Source organism: Miniopterus natalensis, chromosome 4 (assembly GCF_054644295.1).
Source record: "Miniopterus natalensis isolate mMinNat1 chromosome 4, mMinNat1.hap1, whole genome shotgun sequence".
Lineage (NCBI taxonomy): Eukaryota > Metazoa > Chordata > Mammalia > Chiroptera > Miniopteridae > Miniopterus > Miniopterus natalensis.
In genome coordinates, this window is record NC_142084.1 from 98,803,286 (window position 1) to 98,818,345 (window position 15,060).

The 15,060-nt window shown below is 60.3% G+C and overlaps 1 protein-coding gene across 2 annotated transcripts; it reads right to left on the reverse strand.

The window, feature by feature from the left end:
- Nucleotides 1-2,140: 2,140 nt before the first annotated feature.
- On the reverse strand, nucleotides 2,141-13,649 carry BRAT1 (BRCA1 associated ATM activator 1). Of its 2 annotated transcripts, none has more exons than XM_087817028.1 (13): nucleotides 12,759-13,649; nucleotides 9,426-9,580; nucleotides 8,769-8,919; nucleotides 7,915-8,287; nucleotides 7,522-7,638; nucleotides 6,338-6,426; nucleotides 5,651-5,769; nucleotides 5,380-5,572; nucleotides 5,046-5,119; nucleotides 4,283-4,385; nucleotides 4,075-4,173; nucleotides 3,750-3,925; nucleotides 2,141-3,448 (listed from the first exon to the last, which is right to left on the reverse strand). In XM_087817028.1, the coding sequence occupies exons 1-13, from the start codon at nucleotides 12,931-12,933 to the stop codon at nucleotides 2,750-2,752; spliced, it is 2,523 nt and encodes an 840-aa protein (XP_087673154.1). In that variant the 5' UTR covers nucleotides 12,934-13,649; the 3' UTR covers nucleotides 2,141-2,749. The 2 variants fall into 2 exon arrangements, with proteins under 2 accessions (XP_087673154.1, XP_016068472.2); XM_016212986.2 differs by having other exon boundaries at nucleotides 2,143-3,448; nucleotides 8,769-8,922; nucleotides 12,759-13,648.
- Between the last annotated feature and the right edge of the window lie 1,411 nt (nucleotides 13,650-15,060).

Below are 15,060 nucleotides of genomic sequence, written 5' to 3' on the forward strand. Positions count from 1 at the left end.
CATCTAATGGGCAGGGTCCCCTTCCTCCCTGGGCTGAGCGCGGGGGCTCCACTGGGCCCCTCTGGCATCGTTTTCCCCGCTCTCTTGTTAGCACCCGTGTTCCTTTACTGACGGTGGGAGTATGTCACCCAGCGGGTCTCACTGTTTGCAGGGAGATGGGTGACCCACCTGACCCAGCGCCTTTCACTGGGAAATCTGCCTAGCAACAGTGCTGATGTTCAGCTGCTGCTCCCTGATTGGGCACACCAGCCAAAGTCCATTCTGATTGGCTGGTGCCCTTCCATCAAATACCTGTTTGGTCTCCTCCTGGGGTAAAGGGATAGAAGGGGGTCAGGACCGTCCTGCCCAGGATGGGGGGGGTATATGGAAGATCCACCCCAACTTAAACTGAACACCTGAAGGGCTGTGCTCTGAGGATAGGGACGGGTCAGAATTAACCCCCCTCCCCACTACTCCAAACCCAGGGGGCGCAGGAAGGACCGATTGGGTGCTAAGAGCAGCGGAGTCTGAGCAGAAAACCAGTTCCTGAGATGCGGGAGCTATAGACCTGCCTGGGCACTAACTGAGGCCCCAGGTGTGTGCCCTGGCTGGGGTGGGTCATCTAGATCCAGGGGTCCCCACTGAGCTCCTCCCTAGAAAAGGCCCCTCACCCCAGGCTCCAAGAATTCCCCACACGTCAGCTTTTCAGAGGCGATGAGCAGTGCACGCTTACAGGTGACCAAGACCCTGTGGAAACGGCACCACAAGGGGACCTGCTGTGAAGCGTGGCCGACAGGGGTGGCCGGTCCGTCCACTGTCCCGCCCGCTCCTTCATGGTTAGGTGTGCCACACGACTGGAGTCTGGGCCAGGCACCGTAGATGAGTGGGTGACTCCCGAGCCCCGCCTGTAAAAACTCCTGCTCGATTCCCCGAGCCTTCTTCCTCGGGTGCTCAGAGGTTGAGCCGGCCTTGCCTACCTGAGACAAACCCCGCTTGGTCACGATAGGAGGTCCACTTATATGTCATTGGATTCTTTATTTTGTTGAAGGTTTTTACATCTATGTTCGTGAGAGATAAAGGTCTCGTCTTGGAATGTCTCTGGGATTTGGTGTTAGGGTGACGCTGGCCTCGTCGAGCGAGTCCGGAATCGGTCGCTCTGCTTCTACCCTCCAGAAGCAATTGCAGAGAACGGGTATAATTTCATCCTTAAGCGTTTGGTAGATTCACTGGTGAACCCATCTGGGCTGGGCGCTTTCAGTTTTGGAAGGTTATTAATTATTAATCCCATTTCTTTAATAGCAAAAGGTCTACTCAAAGAATCTGCTGCTTCTTGTGTGGGTTTTGGCAGACTTGTTCTTTTGAGGAACTGGTCTGTTCACTTCGGTTATCAAAGCCATGGGCATAGGGCTGTTCGTACATTCCTTCATTATCTTTCCAGTGTCCACGGGGGCTGTGGAGCTGCCCCCTTCCATTTCTGACACTAGTAATTTCTGCCCTTTTTATTAGTGTGGCTAGAGGCTTACCAATTTATTGATCTACTGGTCAAAGAATCAAGCTTATGGTTTAGGTAATTCTATTGATTTCCTGTTTCTAATTTGATTTCTGCTCTAATTTTTATTTCCTTTCTTCTGCTCCCTTTGGATTTAATTTGGCCTTCGTTTTCCTAAGGTGGCAACTTTAATTTTTCTTAATCCCCACCTGAGGACATTCTTTCCATTGCTTTTTCAGAGTGTGGGGGGAGGGGGGCGGGGAGAGAGAAACATTGATGTGAGAGAGACACATCAATTGGTTGCTCCCACAGGCACCCCGACTGGGGCAGGGATGGAGCTTGCAACTGAGGTATGTGCCCTTGGCTGGAATCAAGCCCCGGGACCCTTCAGTCCTCAGGCCAACACTCTAACCACTGAGCCAAACCAGCTAGGGTGGCGGCAGCTTATTGATTTTAGATGTTTTTATTTCTAATGTAAGCACTCAAGGCTAAAAATTTCCCTCTAAGCACTGCTTGTGCTGCATCCCACAAGTTACAATGTATTTTCATTTAGTTCACTTATCTTTATCTGGATCCTTCTCCGGCCTTGCCGGGTGCTTTAGAACACTAGCATGTTTACCTTCGGGAAGAAGTGGCAAAATCTCCATTTTGCAGATGGGGAAGTGGGTTATGAGAGGAAGTGGCTGGCCCAGGGTCACACTGCCCGGAATGGCAGGGCCTGGGTTGGTGCACCTGCTTGGTCCCCTGATAACTGGCCTGGATCTCAGTTCCCCCCAATAATCACCACTGGCGGCGTTACCTGCCTGGTCGAGGCAGTGAGCTTTGAATTGCTAAAAACTTGGGTGATCTTGGGGACTCAGGCTGGAAGCCCAGCATGGTTGGACCTGGGGTCACCAGCACAAGGGGCCAGGGTCCAAAGTCAGACACTGTCCAGTCTGAACTACTTGCTTTCTGACACTCGGTCATCTCAGAGGCACAGTGGGGCCCAGGAAGCAGGTGGCTGTCCTACAGGACAGTCCCTCTTTGGTCGCTTCTCCAAGCTCCCGCCAGGCCTGGGCAGTCTTAGAATATGACACCGACTCAGTGGCCTTGTCACAGGCCATTTATTTTAGTAGAAAATAAGCCACTTTAATAAACATCCCAACATGTGACTCTGGCCTGCGGGTCTTCCTGGTCCTGGCTCCCTGAGGACCCCCTGTGCAGCCAGCTGAGCTGGAGCCCTGGGGACCTACGGGAGGGACCAGCCCAGCAGTGAGGGCAGGAGGTTGCTGAGGGGCCATCTCAGTAGCAGTCGGCCTCGTTGTCCCCCAGGATGCCCACAGTGGCCAGCATGTCCTGCAGGAGCGACTGGGGGCTCTTCTCCACGTGGTCACTGCTCTCAGCCAGTGCCCCCTGGAGGCCCTCCAGGTCCATGGACCTCAGCACAGCCAGCACGGCCTCGGGCTCCAGGGGCCCCAGGGGCTGGCCCTGCTCACCTGCCCGCCACCTCTGCAGGGCGGCCTCCACGGAGGCCACGTCGGGGCTGCTCCGCGCCTCCTGCGAGCCGTCATAGGGAGCAGCCTTGTCCCGCAGGAAGAGCAGGAGCTCACAGGACTTCCGGGCCACAGGGCGGTCACAGTCGAACAAGGCTCGGAAGGCAAACTCGAAGAGCTGCATGCGGCAGAACGCCCGCAGGGCCTGCGCCAGCCGGCTGGGGGGGATGGTCTCCGTGGCGGCGACAGCATAGGGGCAGCAGGAGCCGGGCTGCCCCAGTGTCTGAGCCAGGAACACCAGCGCCAGCTCCAGGCCCTGGGCCCGCACCTCCCAGTCCAGGTCCTGGCTCGCCACCTGGAGCACCCTGGCCACAAAGCGCTCCGTGTCCTCGGCCACGTCCTCGTGGCCGCCCCTCAGCCACTGGGTGAAGACCTGCATGACTGCTCTCCGCGGGAAGCCCTCCGAGTCTGTGGACAGGACGTGTAGCAGGTCTGGGAGCAGGCTCTTCTGGAGGAGAGAGGGGGTGGTCGGGGCCAGCGGGCAGAGCCCACACGTTTGGACAGGGCAGCAGGGAGAGTCCCGAGAACCCCGCCCTGCAGGTCTTGGGCTAAGCACACGCCCTTGCCCTGTGGGTGCTCATCTGTCAACTGGGGGTGACCATACCCAAGCGGTGGGGTGCTGGAGGCTGAGTGGGAGGCTCAGGAGACAGGGTACGTGACTGACAGAGCCCTGGCCCCAGACGCCCATGCTGGGCATCGAAACGGCTGTCAGGAGGGGACCGCATGGCCCAGGACCTGCCGCCTCCTACCTGCGGGCCTCCTGGGTGCTCAGGGCCGGCGGGGGCGGCGTGCAGCCCCCCGATGGACAGCTGCCCTACGGCGGTCACTGCGCTTGCTCGGACGTAGCTCTCAGGGTCTTGCAGGAGCTGCTGGGCGAGCTCAGGCACCTCGGAAGCCAGGAGCGCCTGTCTGAAGCTGGCCTGTCCTGGGGGGCCAAAGGCAACAGCCAGCTGTGACCAGGGGCTGAGCCTGCAGCCTCCCCCCCCCCCCCAGGGGCAGCCTAGGGGGTCCAGCTCCCAAAGTCAACCAGAGGTGACGAGTGCAGCGTGGCAAGGTGGGGCCACCCTCGCTCACCTGCCCAGTGTCGGGTCACCTGGGTCAGGAACTCGAGGCCCGAGTCCCTCACCTCCCAGCAGTGGCTGCACAGGCGCTTCTGCAGCACAGGGAGAAGCTCTGGGGCGGGAGGGCGGTTCAGAGAGGCCCGACGCACGCACGTCCTCCTCCCGCCCCGCCCCGCCCCGCCCCGCCCCGCGCCTCCCCTGTGCCCTCGGGAGGCCGTTACCTCTGAGGAACAGCTGGGTGTGGGGGTCCAGGTCGCAGCAGCCGGGGGGCCGAGGCGAGCTCAGGAGCCACCTGAGCGTGGCCTGGAAGGCCTTCTTCAGAACCTAGGGGGGCAGAGCGGGGCTGCAGGGCCGGGGGAGCCATCCGCTCGCCCCGTCGCCCCCAGTGCCCCGTCCCTGTCCCTTTCCTGGGCGTAAGATGGGGAGAGGGATCACTGGGCTCCGTTTCCATGTGGCCGAAGCTTCAGGAAGCAGCAGAGCTGGCCTCTCCGATGGGAGAGGAGAGGTGGGGAGGCGGCCCTGTCAGGAACCTCACTCCTCAGGAGATGCAATTTCTGCCCCAAGACATGAGGAACTACCAGGGCACGTTTGCCTCAAAGCCCCAGGAGCCTGGGGCCCCTCGTCCCACTCTCCCCACTCTGCTTGGGGGGGAGGGGCAGTCACTCTACACCCTTCAGGGCCAGGCTCAACCATGGGGCTTTGAGAACAAGTGTGTTTGCAGGAAACACCAGACACCGCTGAGCACAGGGGCACCTGGTTCCAGGTCACCTCTCCTGTTGAGAACCCGTGAGAAGCCTGTACCTCCCTGCTATCCCCGCCCAGCGCCCCCAGCACTCAACTCAGCCACACCAGGCCCCGGGCCGAACCTTGCAGTCGCCTGACCCTCAGAACTCACTTTGAGAAACCACTCTGGCCCCGGTGGAGGCCCACAGGGGGTTCCCCACCTCTGCCTCCCTCCCCCGCCCCTGCCCCCCAGGTCTGTACCGTGGGGCTGGAGTCGGGGCTCTTGAGGTAATCCAGGAGGACAGCAAACACCTGCGTCACCAGCTCTCGGGGGCCTGAGACAGACATGGTGGGTAAAACCCCAACCTCCGCCTGGGGCCTCCCCAGCTCAGCCGTCCATCCAGGGGAACAGGGACAGAACCCATCATGCCGAGTCCCCCACTCCTCCCCTGCCCCAGAGACCACAGGCAGAGGACAACCGGTCCCAAGACATCTCTGAGCAGTGAGGAAAGTGTGGCAAGTGGGACCTGTGCGGCCTGCGGGGCCTGCTGGGCCTGCTCAAAACGTGAGCCAGGCGAGAGAGCATCTCACTCACCTGTCCCCTCAGACAGTGTCCCCAGGAAATCAAGGGCCGCTCGCTGGACCCGGACGCAGCCAGCCAGGATCACACAGAGGCGGCCCCCCACGTTGGAGTCGGAGGTGGGGACTGCCGAGCCATTGCAGAACCGCAGGACTGTCACCGCAGCCCCCAGCAGGGGCGCCTGGGGCCAGGGCGAGGGCCGCTGGGGCTGCGGGAGGAGGGAGAATCAGCGCGGCCACGGGTCTGCCGCTGTGGGCACAGGGATGCAGGCTGGAGCCACACCTACCATGGGCTGCAGCAGCTCCAGGTGGGCTAGGGTCTGGCACAGGAGACCCACACAGGCCGACCTGGAGGACAGGAGCGCATCCGCCACCACCGAGTCCCCCGCGGGCCCCACCAGCAGGCCTGCAATGGAACCAGAAACGGCTCCCAGTCAGCAGGCATGTCCTGCAGGACGCCACAGGCCTCGCCACCGCCCCACGTCAGAGGCTAGGACTGGAGGTTCCAAGCGGTGGCTCGTCGAGGGTGACCTCCAGCCAACCAGAGCTGTAACTGTCCCATAGCCCATTCCTGGGCTGTCCTGCTGGTCAGGAGGCTCATCCGCATGGCACACCTGATCCTCGACCCGGTATGTGGCTGAAGGGACAAGTCACAGAACCCAGCTGGGTCTGGGCCGGCAAGTGCCAGGCCCGTGTGCCCGTTCTGGCTCAGGAACCACCACCCGGCCAAGGCCCCGGAGGGGGAAGAAAGGTCGCTGCGCTGGGGCCACCATGGTGCCCACCAGGGACGACTCTGCCCATTAACTCTGGAGTGAGGACATGAAGACAACAGCAGCAGAGAGATCTGGGACGGTGGCCCATGTCCCGTCACCTTCAGTCCAAGTTTGGGTGGCGAGCGCCCCGCTGCCCACCAGCCGGCCCTGACCCAAGAGTCCCGCCCTCCGGTGCCATTCTGCTCCTCCCAAGTGGCATACCTGGGGACCCGGGGGCCTGAGCAGCCTTCAGGACACAGGCCAGGGGCTGCAGGAGAACATCGAAGGCCTGTGTCCTCAGTGCCTGCGGACTAAGGACAGAGGACGTGGTGAGCCCTGCTCCCTAACCCCAGGCAAGCTGGCTGCCCTCCTAATAGCTCAGCAAGTCGGACAGAGGAGCCGGTGGCAGCAGCTGGACCCTCCTGAGGAACAGCTTCCCTTTCCCTGCAGGCACCTAGACGGGTACCAGGCCACGGGCGTGGGACCATGGGAGCTGCTCGGAAACGCCCAGGACAGCCTGGCCACACCCACCCCGATGGCCAGTGCCGCTCAGGGCCATGGGGACAGGAGGCCCCACCTCCGGGAGCTCCCAGAGGCTTCACCTCCGCTCAGCCCAGTGTCCCTTCCTGCGCTCTGGACGACGGTCTGGCCCGCGTGCCTGGCCCAGGGTAGGTGTGGGGCTAAGCGGGCAGAGCTTCCGTCTAGGCCGGCTGCCTGGCCCTCTAACCTCGTACACCTCCCTCTCTGGGCATCCAGAGACCCTGGAGCCCAGAGCTGGGCTCTCAGTTTCCTCCACGCCCCTGGTGAGTGGGTCCTGAGACCACCTTCACCCTGGCCTGGGCCGGTGTAACCAGTTCTCATCTGCCTGGACACTGAAATGACCCTCATCTTCCCTGCCTCTCCGGACCCCACGCCCGCTACCAGGTGGACGCACATCCCTCTCCTGCCCGAAAGCTGTCCTGTCCCTCCTGCCTACTGGATCCTGTCCACCGCCCACGGCCCCTGGTACCCACCCAGGGTGTGCACATGATGGTGGTCTGGCACCCACAAGCTGGGGCCACTAGGAGGGGCAGAGGTCAGCGGAGTACATGGGTCTTGGGGACAAACCCAGCCCAACTCTGGCACAGAGCCTCCAAGTCTGTTTGTCTCTGCAGAGCCTGCAAAGCATCTGCTGGAGAAAGTGACTCTGTCTCTAAAGAGGACAGAAGCTGTGGCCTGTGCCACCGCCTCGGCAATGGCCCAGGCCGCCCCACCACGCACTGCCCAGCGACTCCCACAGGCCGCCCCACAGGCTTAGGCGGTGGCCTCTGACTGTCCGCTGACTTCTGGAGCTCCTTGGATTCCCTGACCACGAGGTCCAGGCTCTAGACCCCCGCCTGCTCCAACACCAGGAACCCCGTGCTCACCAGTCCTGCAGTTTCAGGACCCCCAGGGCCAGAGGCCCTGCTTGAGCGGGGCTCAGATGGCCCAGGGTCTGTGCCAACGTCTCCCACAGGCTGCAGTCAGCACTCAGCGCAGGAGAGCTGCAGGGAAGGACCCCAGAAAGAGTGTTATTCCTGTCCTGCCACCAAAGCCCACACAGCACTCAGCGGGACTGCTACGCGCCGCAGCTGGCATGCCCAACGGACTGGGCAGGTCTCTCCCAGGTGCCCAGGTGCTCGGCTTTCAGACCCCTCCAGTGTTCCCTCCGCTCGAGGCAATGAGACGTGGCCCCAGGTATAACAGCTGCCCTGAGGCTTCCCAGGGAAACAAGCACCCACTTCTGCCCTCCCCCCAGCTGCGCCCCGGGGGGACCTGACCGGGCCACGCTGAGGAGGAGATCCACCAGCGAGTGTGCGGCTGGGACAGGGTCTTTCTCGAGCAGACAGGCCACGAGGGGACTCAGCCGCACCCAAAGGACTTGCGTCCAAGGGCTCTGGCAGTGCCCAAATGTGGTGGTCAGGACGTTCAGGGCCTGCGTGACCTGCGGGGTGGTGGTGGAACGCAGGGACTCCTCGACATGGCCCAAAATCCTCTGGGCACTTGCCGGCCAGTCACAGGCCTGAGGGCTGGGGTGTCCCTCGGCCTGGTCTCGCATAGACAGAGCCAGGGTGTGTGCCAGGAGCTGCCCAGCTGCTGAGGCCACAAACAAGCTGGAATCTCCCTGCAGAGAGAAGATGGTGTCCAGGGCACCTGAGGAGGGGGAGGAAGACTGTTCAGCGGGGACAGGAGGTGGGGGGCAGAGACCCCAGAGACGCCACAGCACCGAGTGGCTCCATCAACAGAGTCCAGCACCTCTGGGAAGAGCCTGACACCACTAACTGCCGGAGGGGCCATCAGAGGCCCAGCTGTCCTGGCTGAGAAGCCGAAGAACCCGAGCTGGACCTTCACAGGGTGATCAGCACTGTTTCCTACCAGGCTTTCAACCCACGGAAGCCCGGACTCTTCCTAATTAGTTCTAAAGCCATCCAGCTGCTGGGTCTCACCGGCCAGTAAAAGGACGCTCTCACACTCTCGAGGGGCCTCTAACCCCCTAGGCAACCCAGAGTGTTCCTCACAACAGCTCGGGGCCTCACAAAGAGGCCCAGCAAGGTGCAGAGATCTCCCTGGGGCCACACAGCACCAGGACAGCAAGGCCACAGGGGGAAGGCGGGCAGGTGGGCAGGGCACTCACCGGAGTCAGAGTCGGCCAGGAAGTGCAGGGCGCTGGGGTGCTGGGCCAGGGAGCGCAGGCCCTGGATCCAGCCGCTGCGCACCGTGGGCACTGTCCAGGCTGCTCCGCCAAGGGGACCTGCCTCTCCGAAGAGCCCGGGCAGCAACTCGCCCTGCTGGAGGTGGAGAAGGAAGTGGGGCCCTGGCCGTGCTCCCAGGGACAGGCAGATGAGACAGGGCTCTCCTGCGGTGTGGACCCTGGGGCGGCGGTGCTCCTGGGAGGTGGCAGGTGGCCCCCAGGGCCAGGTTTTAAATAAGGGTTCATCGACCCTGTCACAGTCTACTTCAGAAACCCTCCCCCAAGGCAGCACCACCAGCGTCACCTCCAAAGGCCCACCTCGGACCATGACACACTGTGCTCAAGGACCCCAAGGGGTCTCCACCACCTACTGACCTCCTGACCCTGGCCTGTGGGGTCCACTAGGGCACCACCCACCTCCAGGTGTCCCCCACGACCGGTGGGTCAGGCCTCTCCCCCACCCCTGTGCAAACCCTTTACAGGACAAGCAACATTTCAGAAACTTAGGGGTGGTAACAGCCACTCTTCCTTTCTATACCTGCAGGAGGAGAAAGCCCCGTACCTCTCAGTGGCCACTCGGGTGGGAGGACCCGGGCTCACCTGAAGATACTGGAAGCAGTCTTCCTGGGCGGCAAATATGCCCGCAAGGCGGAGAGAGAAGGAGAGGACTCCGGGACTCAGGTCCTGGGACTTCAGCACCTGGAGCAGCAGCTCCACCAGGCAAGGGCTGTCCTGCAGCAGCAGCAGACTGGACCCTGGACACAGGCCCAGCCAGGGGGGCATCACCAGGGGCACAGCGCTACGTGTCCCCCAGAGGACCGCTCTTGCGGCAACTCCCGGGCCCCTTTTTCTCAAGCCTTTAAACTTAGCAGTCTAATGGGGAGAATATATTTGCAAAGTTGCAACCAAGGATTCATTGCTTAATGCAACAAGGGGAACAAAGTAGAAAGCCCACGCCTCAGACAGGAAGCACAAATGGCAAGAAACCGGAGATGCTCTGTCTTGCTGATTACCAAAAGGAAACGCAAGCTCAAGCGAGGGACCATCTTGCCCTCTCCAACGGGCACTTTTTTCTTAAACTGAGCGTCCTCGATGCAGGGAAGCCCAGTAGAAAGGCCGTTCTCACCTACACTCACCTACGCTGCCGTTTGCCGACGGGGGAAAGGCAACCAGGCTGAAGGCGGGGAGGGTCCTGGCTGCGAGGACTTCCCAACACTAAGCTTAGGGAAGAAGGCAACGGACGGAGCGCGAAAGAGGCAGAGGCAAGAAGCAGAGGCCAACGGCCGGGGCAAATCTGACTTTAAAAGTCAGGGAAAACTTCGGAAGGGTTTTAAAACAAGACGGGCTCAAAATACCAGACAACGACAGCAGGGAGGCTCGTGCTGGGCTGGAGGCACCGCGGTTTGAGCAGAGGACAGAGACTGTGATAAACTTGCAGCTCTTTTATCCAGCTTGGCGGGAGGATAGCCGCTAAGGAACACACGTGGGCCGTGCAACGCCAAAGCCAGGAGAAAGAGCTGAAAACGCCGAAAGCTCATCAGTCCAGTGGAGGGCCGAAAACCGAGGGAACGGGAACAAAGGCAGACGTGGGGAAGCACAAAAGAGTAGGGTGAAAACAGGTCCCAATGTAACAGTCAACTCAACAAGTGCGGCAGAATAACCGGTGTTAGAAGAGCTGCTCGGGGCCCCGGCCGGCAGCGTGAGTGGTCAGAGCACCCGCCCCACGCGCCAAGGCTGCAGACTCAGTCCCTGCCCAGGGCACATACGAGAAGCAACCGATGAATGCATAAACACGTGGAACAACAGAGCGGTGCTTCTCTCTCTCCCCCCCTTCCACTCTCTCTAATACCAATAAATAAATAAATAATAATTTTTTTTAAACCCTCACCCAAGGATATTTTTCCCATTGCTTTTCAGAGAGAGCAGAAGGGGGCTGGGGGGAGAGAAACATCAATGTGAGAGAGGCATTGATTCGGTGCCTCCCGCACAAGCCCCAACCAGGGCTAGGGATCGAACGAACCTGCAACCGAGGTACATGCCCTTGGCCGGGATCGAACCCAGGACCCTTCAGTCCACGGGCCGACGCTCTAACCACTGAGCCAAAACGGAAATTTTTAAGGAGCTGTTCAGATTAAATTTAGAGCCAGCACTGTACTGTTTACAGAAGACGGTGAAGTATGGCACAGGGACCGGCCCAGGCTGAGCAGTGAAAGAGAAAGTAGGCATATTCTAAATTTAATAAAGCTGGTACAGCAGGAGTAAAGTCAGACAAAACAGCTTCAACACAAAAAGCATTCTCAGCGCACCAGGAAAAGTCACTGTTCAAAGAGACGAGCCCCAGGAGATGTAACATCTAGGCCTGCTCATACCTAACACTTCAAGGTATATGCAAAAAAAATTTTTTTCCCAAAGGAAAATGTTGAATCCTTAATCTTAGTGTAAGATTTTTATATACTTCGCAGAAACAACCAAGCAAAATGAGCTGAACAACAGAAACCTGAACTCAGGAGCAAGTGTGGGACCATGTAGACAGAAGACTTGGGAAAACGGAGCACCGGCCGGCCAGGGGAGGGCCGGGGAGGGGCTGCCACGGGCACCCGGCTTCTTTTGGGAGATAAAAATGCTGCAAAATCAGATCGTGGCGATGGCTGCACAGCCCTATACATTTACTAAAAGCCATGGAATCGTACATTTTAAATGGATCAACTGCATGGTATGTAAAATTTTTTTATACTTCATAATGGAATATAAAGATGTAATACAAAAATTATCTCAATAAGGCTGTTCAAAAGTGTTTTTTTTAAATCTGACTACAAACTAGGCCACCATCGAGGACTCTGCAAATACCAAAAAACAGTGCCCTACAGCAAAATCTACAGGACACTTGCAAAAACTGCCTGTGTGGCGCCTTCCTCAAACCTCAACAGACTGAAAGAACTGAAGTGCCGATATTTTCTAATTCCGATGAAATAAATTAGAAATCAACAGGAAAGACCAAAAAGGAACCCATGTTTTGACTCTAAAAGATATCTTTTTAAATAATTTGTGGGTGAAGAAAAAAACTGGAAAGTATGAAATACCTGGAACTAAATGAGAACAGAAGGACTGCACAGGGAAGCTCGCCGGGCGCTGCTAACGCGGGCCTCTCAGGGAGGCGTGCAGCCTTGAACCCAAGGTGGGAGGGCAGTGAAGACCCAGCTATTCAGCCCGACAGAGGAAAGGTGAGCCAGAGTGAGTGCCCAACAGCAGAAACCGGTGCCGGGGAATTATTTACGGCACTATTTATAATAGTGACACATCAGCGACGGCATCATCTTACAACAGTGACGTAACTACATGAAACATTGTGAATGACACGGTCAATAAATCAGCGTGTTCCACGCAGAAAACACCCGCCGCGCCGGTGAGAGAGAAAAAGCGAGACACCAAACTGTATTACGGCGCCGTCTCGTTTTTATAAGAAAACACAGCTTCACGCTGCATTGGCAGAAAGGGCTGGCGGGAATTAAAAAGTTGATAGTGGTTTAATTTTCCTCTTTATTCCTCTGTGTTCCTGAAGTTTTACGTAAAGAATTCGTATTATTTTCATAACCAGAGAGAAAACAAAACCATAATAAAGAAAGAAACAACAACAACAAAAATGCACTGAGAACAAAAAAATAAGTGTGTCCACACCCTCTGCAGCCACCTCGCTGGTACTGAACCACGGGAGGCCGGAATCGTGGCCGGAATCGGAAGACCACCAAGCCGCAGCTCCCGCTCCCCGATCACCCCCTCAGGCTTCGGCCTGACGTGTCCCCAAGTCGCCAAGGGACATCTATCAGGATGTGAAGGAAAGACACTAACCAGATGGACACCCCTCCCTCAGCACAGGGGACCCCTGTGCACCCTCTAGCCTCTGGGGGAAGGCAAGAGCGGCACCCTCACCCTTACCAGCTTCAGTTACAGTTTTAAACCAGTCCAGCAGCTTCTCCAAACAGGTGTCATCTGCCACCGGCTGCCTGGGGTCGGCCAGGGCTGCGCAGAGGGCTGGCAGGAGCTGGGCGCACTCGGAGTCCATGGCCAGGCCAGGGGTTCCTGCAAAGAAAATGTCAGGGTCAGACCCCATCGGCCCCAGTCACAAGCAGCCCCCCGCCCGCTCAGGCCCCAGGACTGCTGTCCGGACGGCTGGACAGCAGGACGATCGCAGTCCTCGGGGCGCGATGCGGGGATGGGCGCAGAGCCGCAGCCTGGGTGGGGCCTGGACGGAGGCGTCAGGGGCACCGCGGCCCTGACGCCTGGCCACGGGGCAGGGAAGGGGTCAGTCCGGTGTAAAGCTCAAGGCCTTAGGAGCTCAAAGCTGCCAGCCTTGGACTCTGGTGGGAGCCTAAGAGCATGACGCTCCCCTGGGCTGCGGGGGGCCGGAGTCAGGGGTGCGGGTAGTCTGGGGGCAGCCACGTGCACGGGCGCGTCCGAGTCCCGGCTGGTGGTGTGAGTCCGGGGTCAGCGGGCCTGCATCCCACAACCCTGAGGCCAGCGGTGTGCACCTGCGTGTCCGCCTGCGCGGGGGGCCTGGGCAGGGCTGGGGCGCCCTCCAGGAAACGCACTAACAGGCGCCCCAAGTGCAATAAATGACCTATAAACAGCCCTGGGTCGGGGAGGGCTCTGGGGCAGGGGGTGGGGGTGGGGAGTGGCCAGTAGCTCCGTCGGGGTCAGAAGGTCAGCCTGAGCCTGGGTGTCCGTCCGTCCAGCCGCACGAGACTGGGTCCCTGCGGAAGAGCCGTCCCCGCAGTTCGGGGTCGGTCTTGGGCCTGTGGACCCCGCCGCGGGCGCCGGGCCCGGGCAGCGCGGAAGATCCACAGGATCGGGGCCGGCGGCCGGCGCGCGGAGCCCAGGCTGCCCCCCGCCCTCGCCCCGCGCCCAGATCGCGCCCCGCCGGCCGGAGACCGAGACCCCAGCTCCGCGCGCGTCTCACCAGCTCCGCGTCCGTCCCCGCCGAGGCCCCGCCCCCGCCCGCGGCCCCGCCCCGGCCGCGCCACCCGCCGGGCCTGGGGGTGCGGCGGCGGGGACGGCGGGCGCGGGGCGCGGCGGGGCTCCCTGGGGCCCGCTCTGGGGGCGCATGGCCGCGCGTGGGGGGAGCTCAGCCTGAAGGGCGAGGGGACAGCGCGGCCCCAAGCGGATCGCCCCGACCGAGGACCCCCCCGGGCGCTCGGTGGTACGTGCCTGCGCCCCGGCCGGCCCTGCGCCAGGGGGCGGGGCTTCCAGGGGCGGGGCTATTCCCGGAAGGGGCGTGGTCCCCCCGCTCGCAGACCCCGGGTTTGGGCTGGGGGGGCACCTGCCAGAAAGGGGCGGCGTCGCGGAGGCAGAGTCCGCGGTCGTTTGGCCTCCAAACTGGGTCCTCGGGGCCCTCGCTGCGCGCCTGGGGCTCTGGGGCCAGTGGGTGAAAACAAGGCGCGTCTTTACAGAGAACCCGTTTTTCGGTAACATTTTGGGGGGAGACAGGTACACGGAAATGGAAAGCAGAATTCATATGGGTATTAAAATAAAGGGGGAGCCCAGCTGGGCGTGGCTCAGCGGTTGAGCATCGACCTAGGATCCAGGAGATCGAGGTTCGATTCCGTCAGGGCACATGCCCGGGTTGCGGGCTCCATCCCCAATGACTCTCTCATCATTGGTGTTTCTGTATCTCTCTCTCTCTGCTGCCCTCTCTCTGAAATCAATAAAGATATATTAAAAAAAAAATTTTTTTTAAATAAAATAAAATAAAAATAAAGGGGGAGCTTTACAAACATTGATTTTGATGGGGGAGCCGCTTGGCACAGCCTCGCCCTCCTGGCGCCTTGGAACCAGCTGGGCGAAGAGGCTTGAGCTGCGCCCTCAGCGCCCTGCGCTGGGACCCCTTGTGCAGTGAGGACCCCAATGTTCGCCCGCCTCGGTGTGGGGGGACCTCACCCCGGGGATTGTGCAGCCACCCCAGGAGGGTGGGTACTAGGGCCATCCCCCCAGGTGGGGAAACTGAGGCACAGAGAGGCTCAGTGCTAGCGCCTCACAGCCAGTGAGTTGGCACCCCTGGACCCGGCCCCAGGCCGTCTGGCCCAAGGGCTGAAGACTCTAAGGCCCACAGTTCCTTACGAGAACTTTGGGGGAGATGGTTCAGATTTTAGGGAAGGTACGTGGCTGTGTGTGAGGTTACAGTCCCCGAAGGGCCTGGCGCTGCCCCCCACTCCAGGCATTCCCAGCTCCGAGGGGAACACAG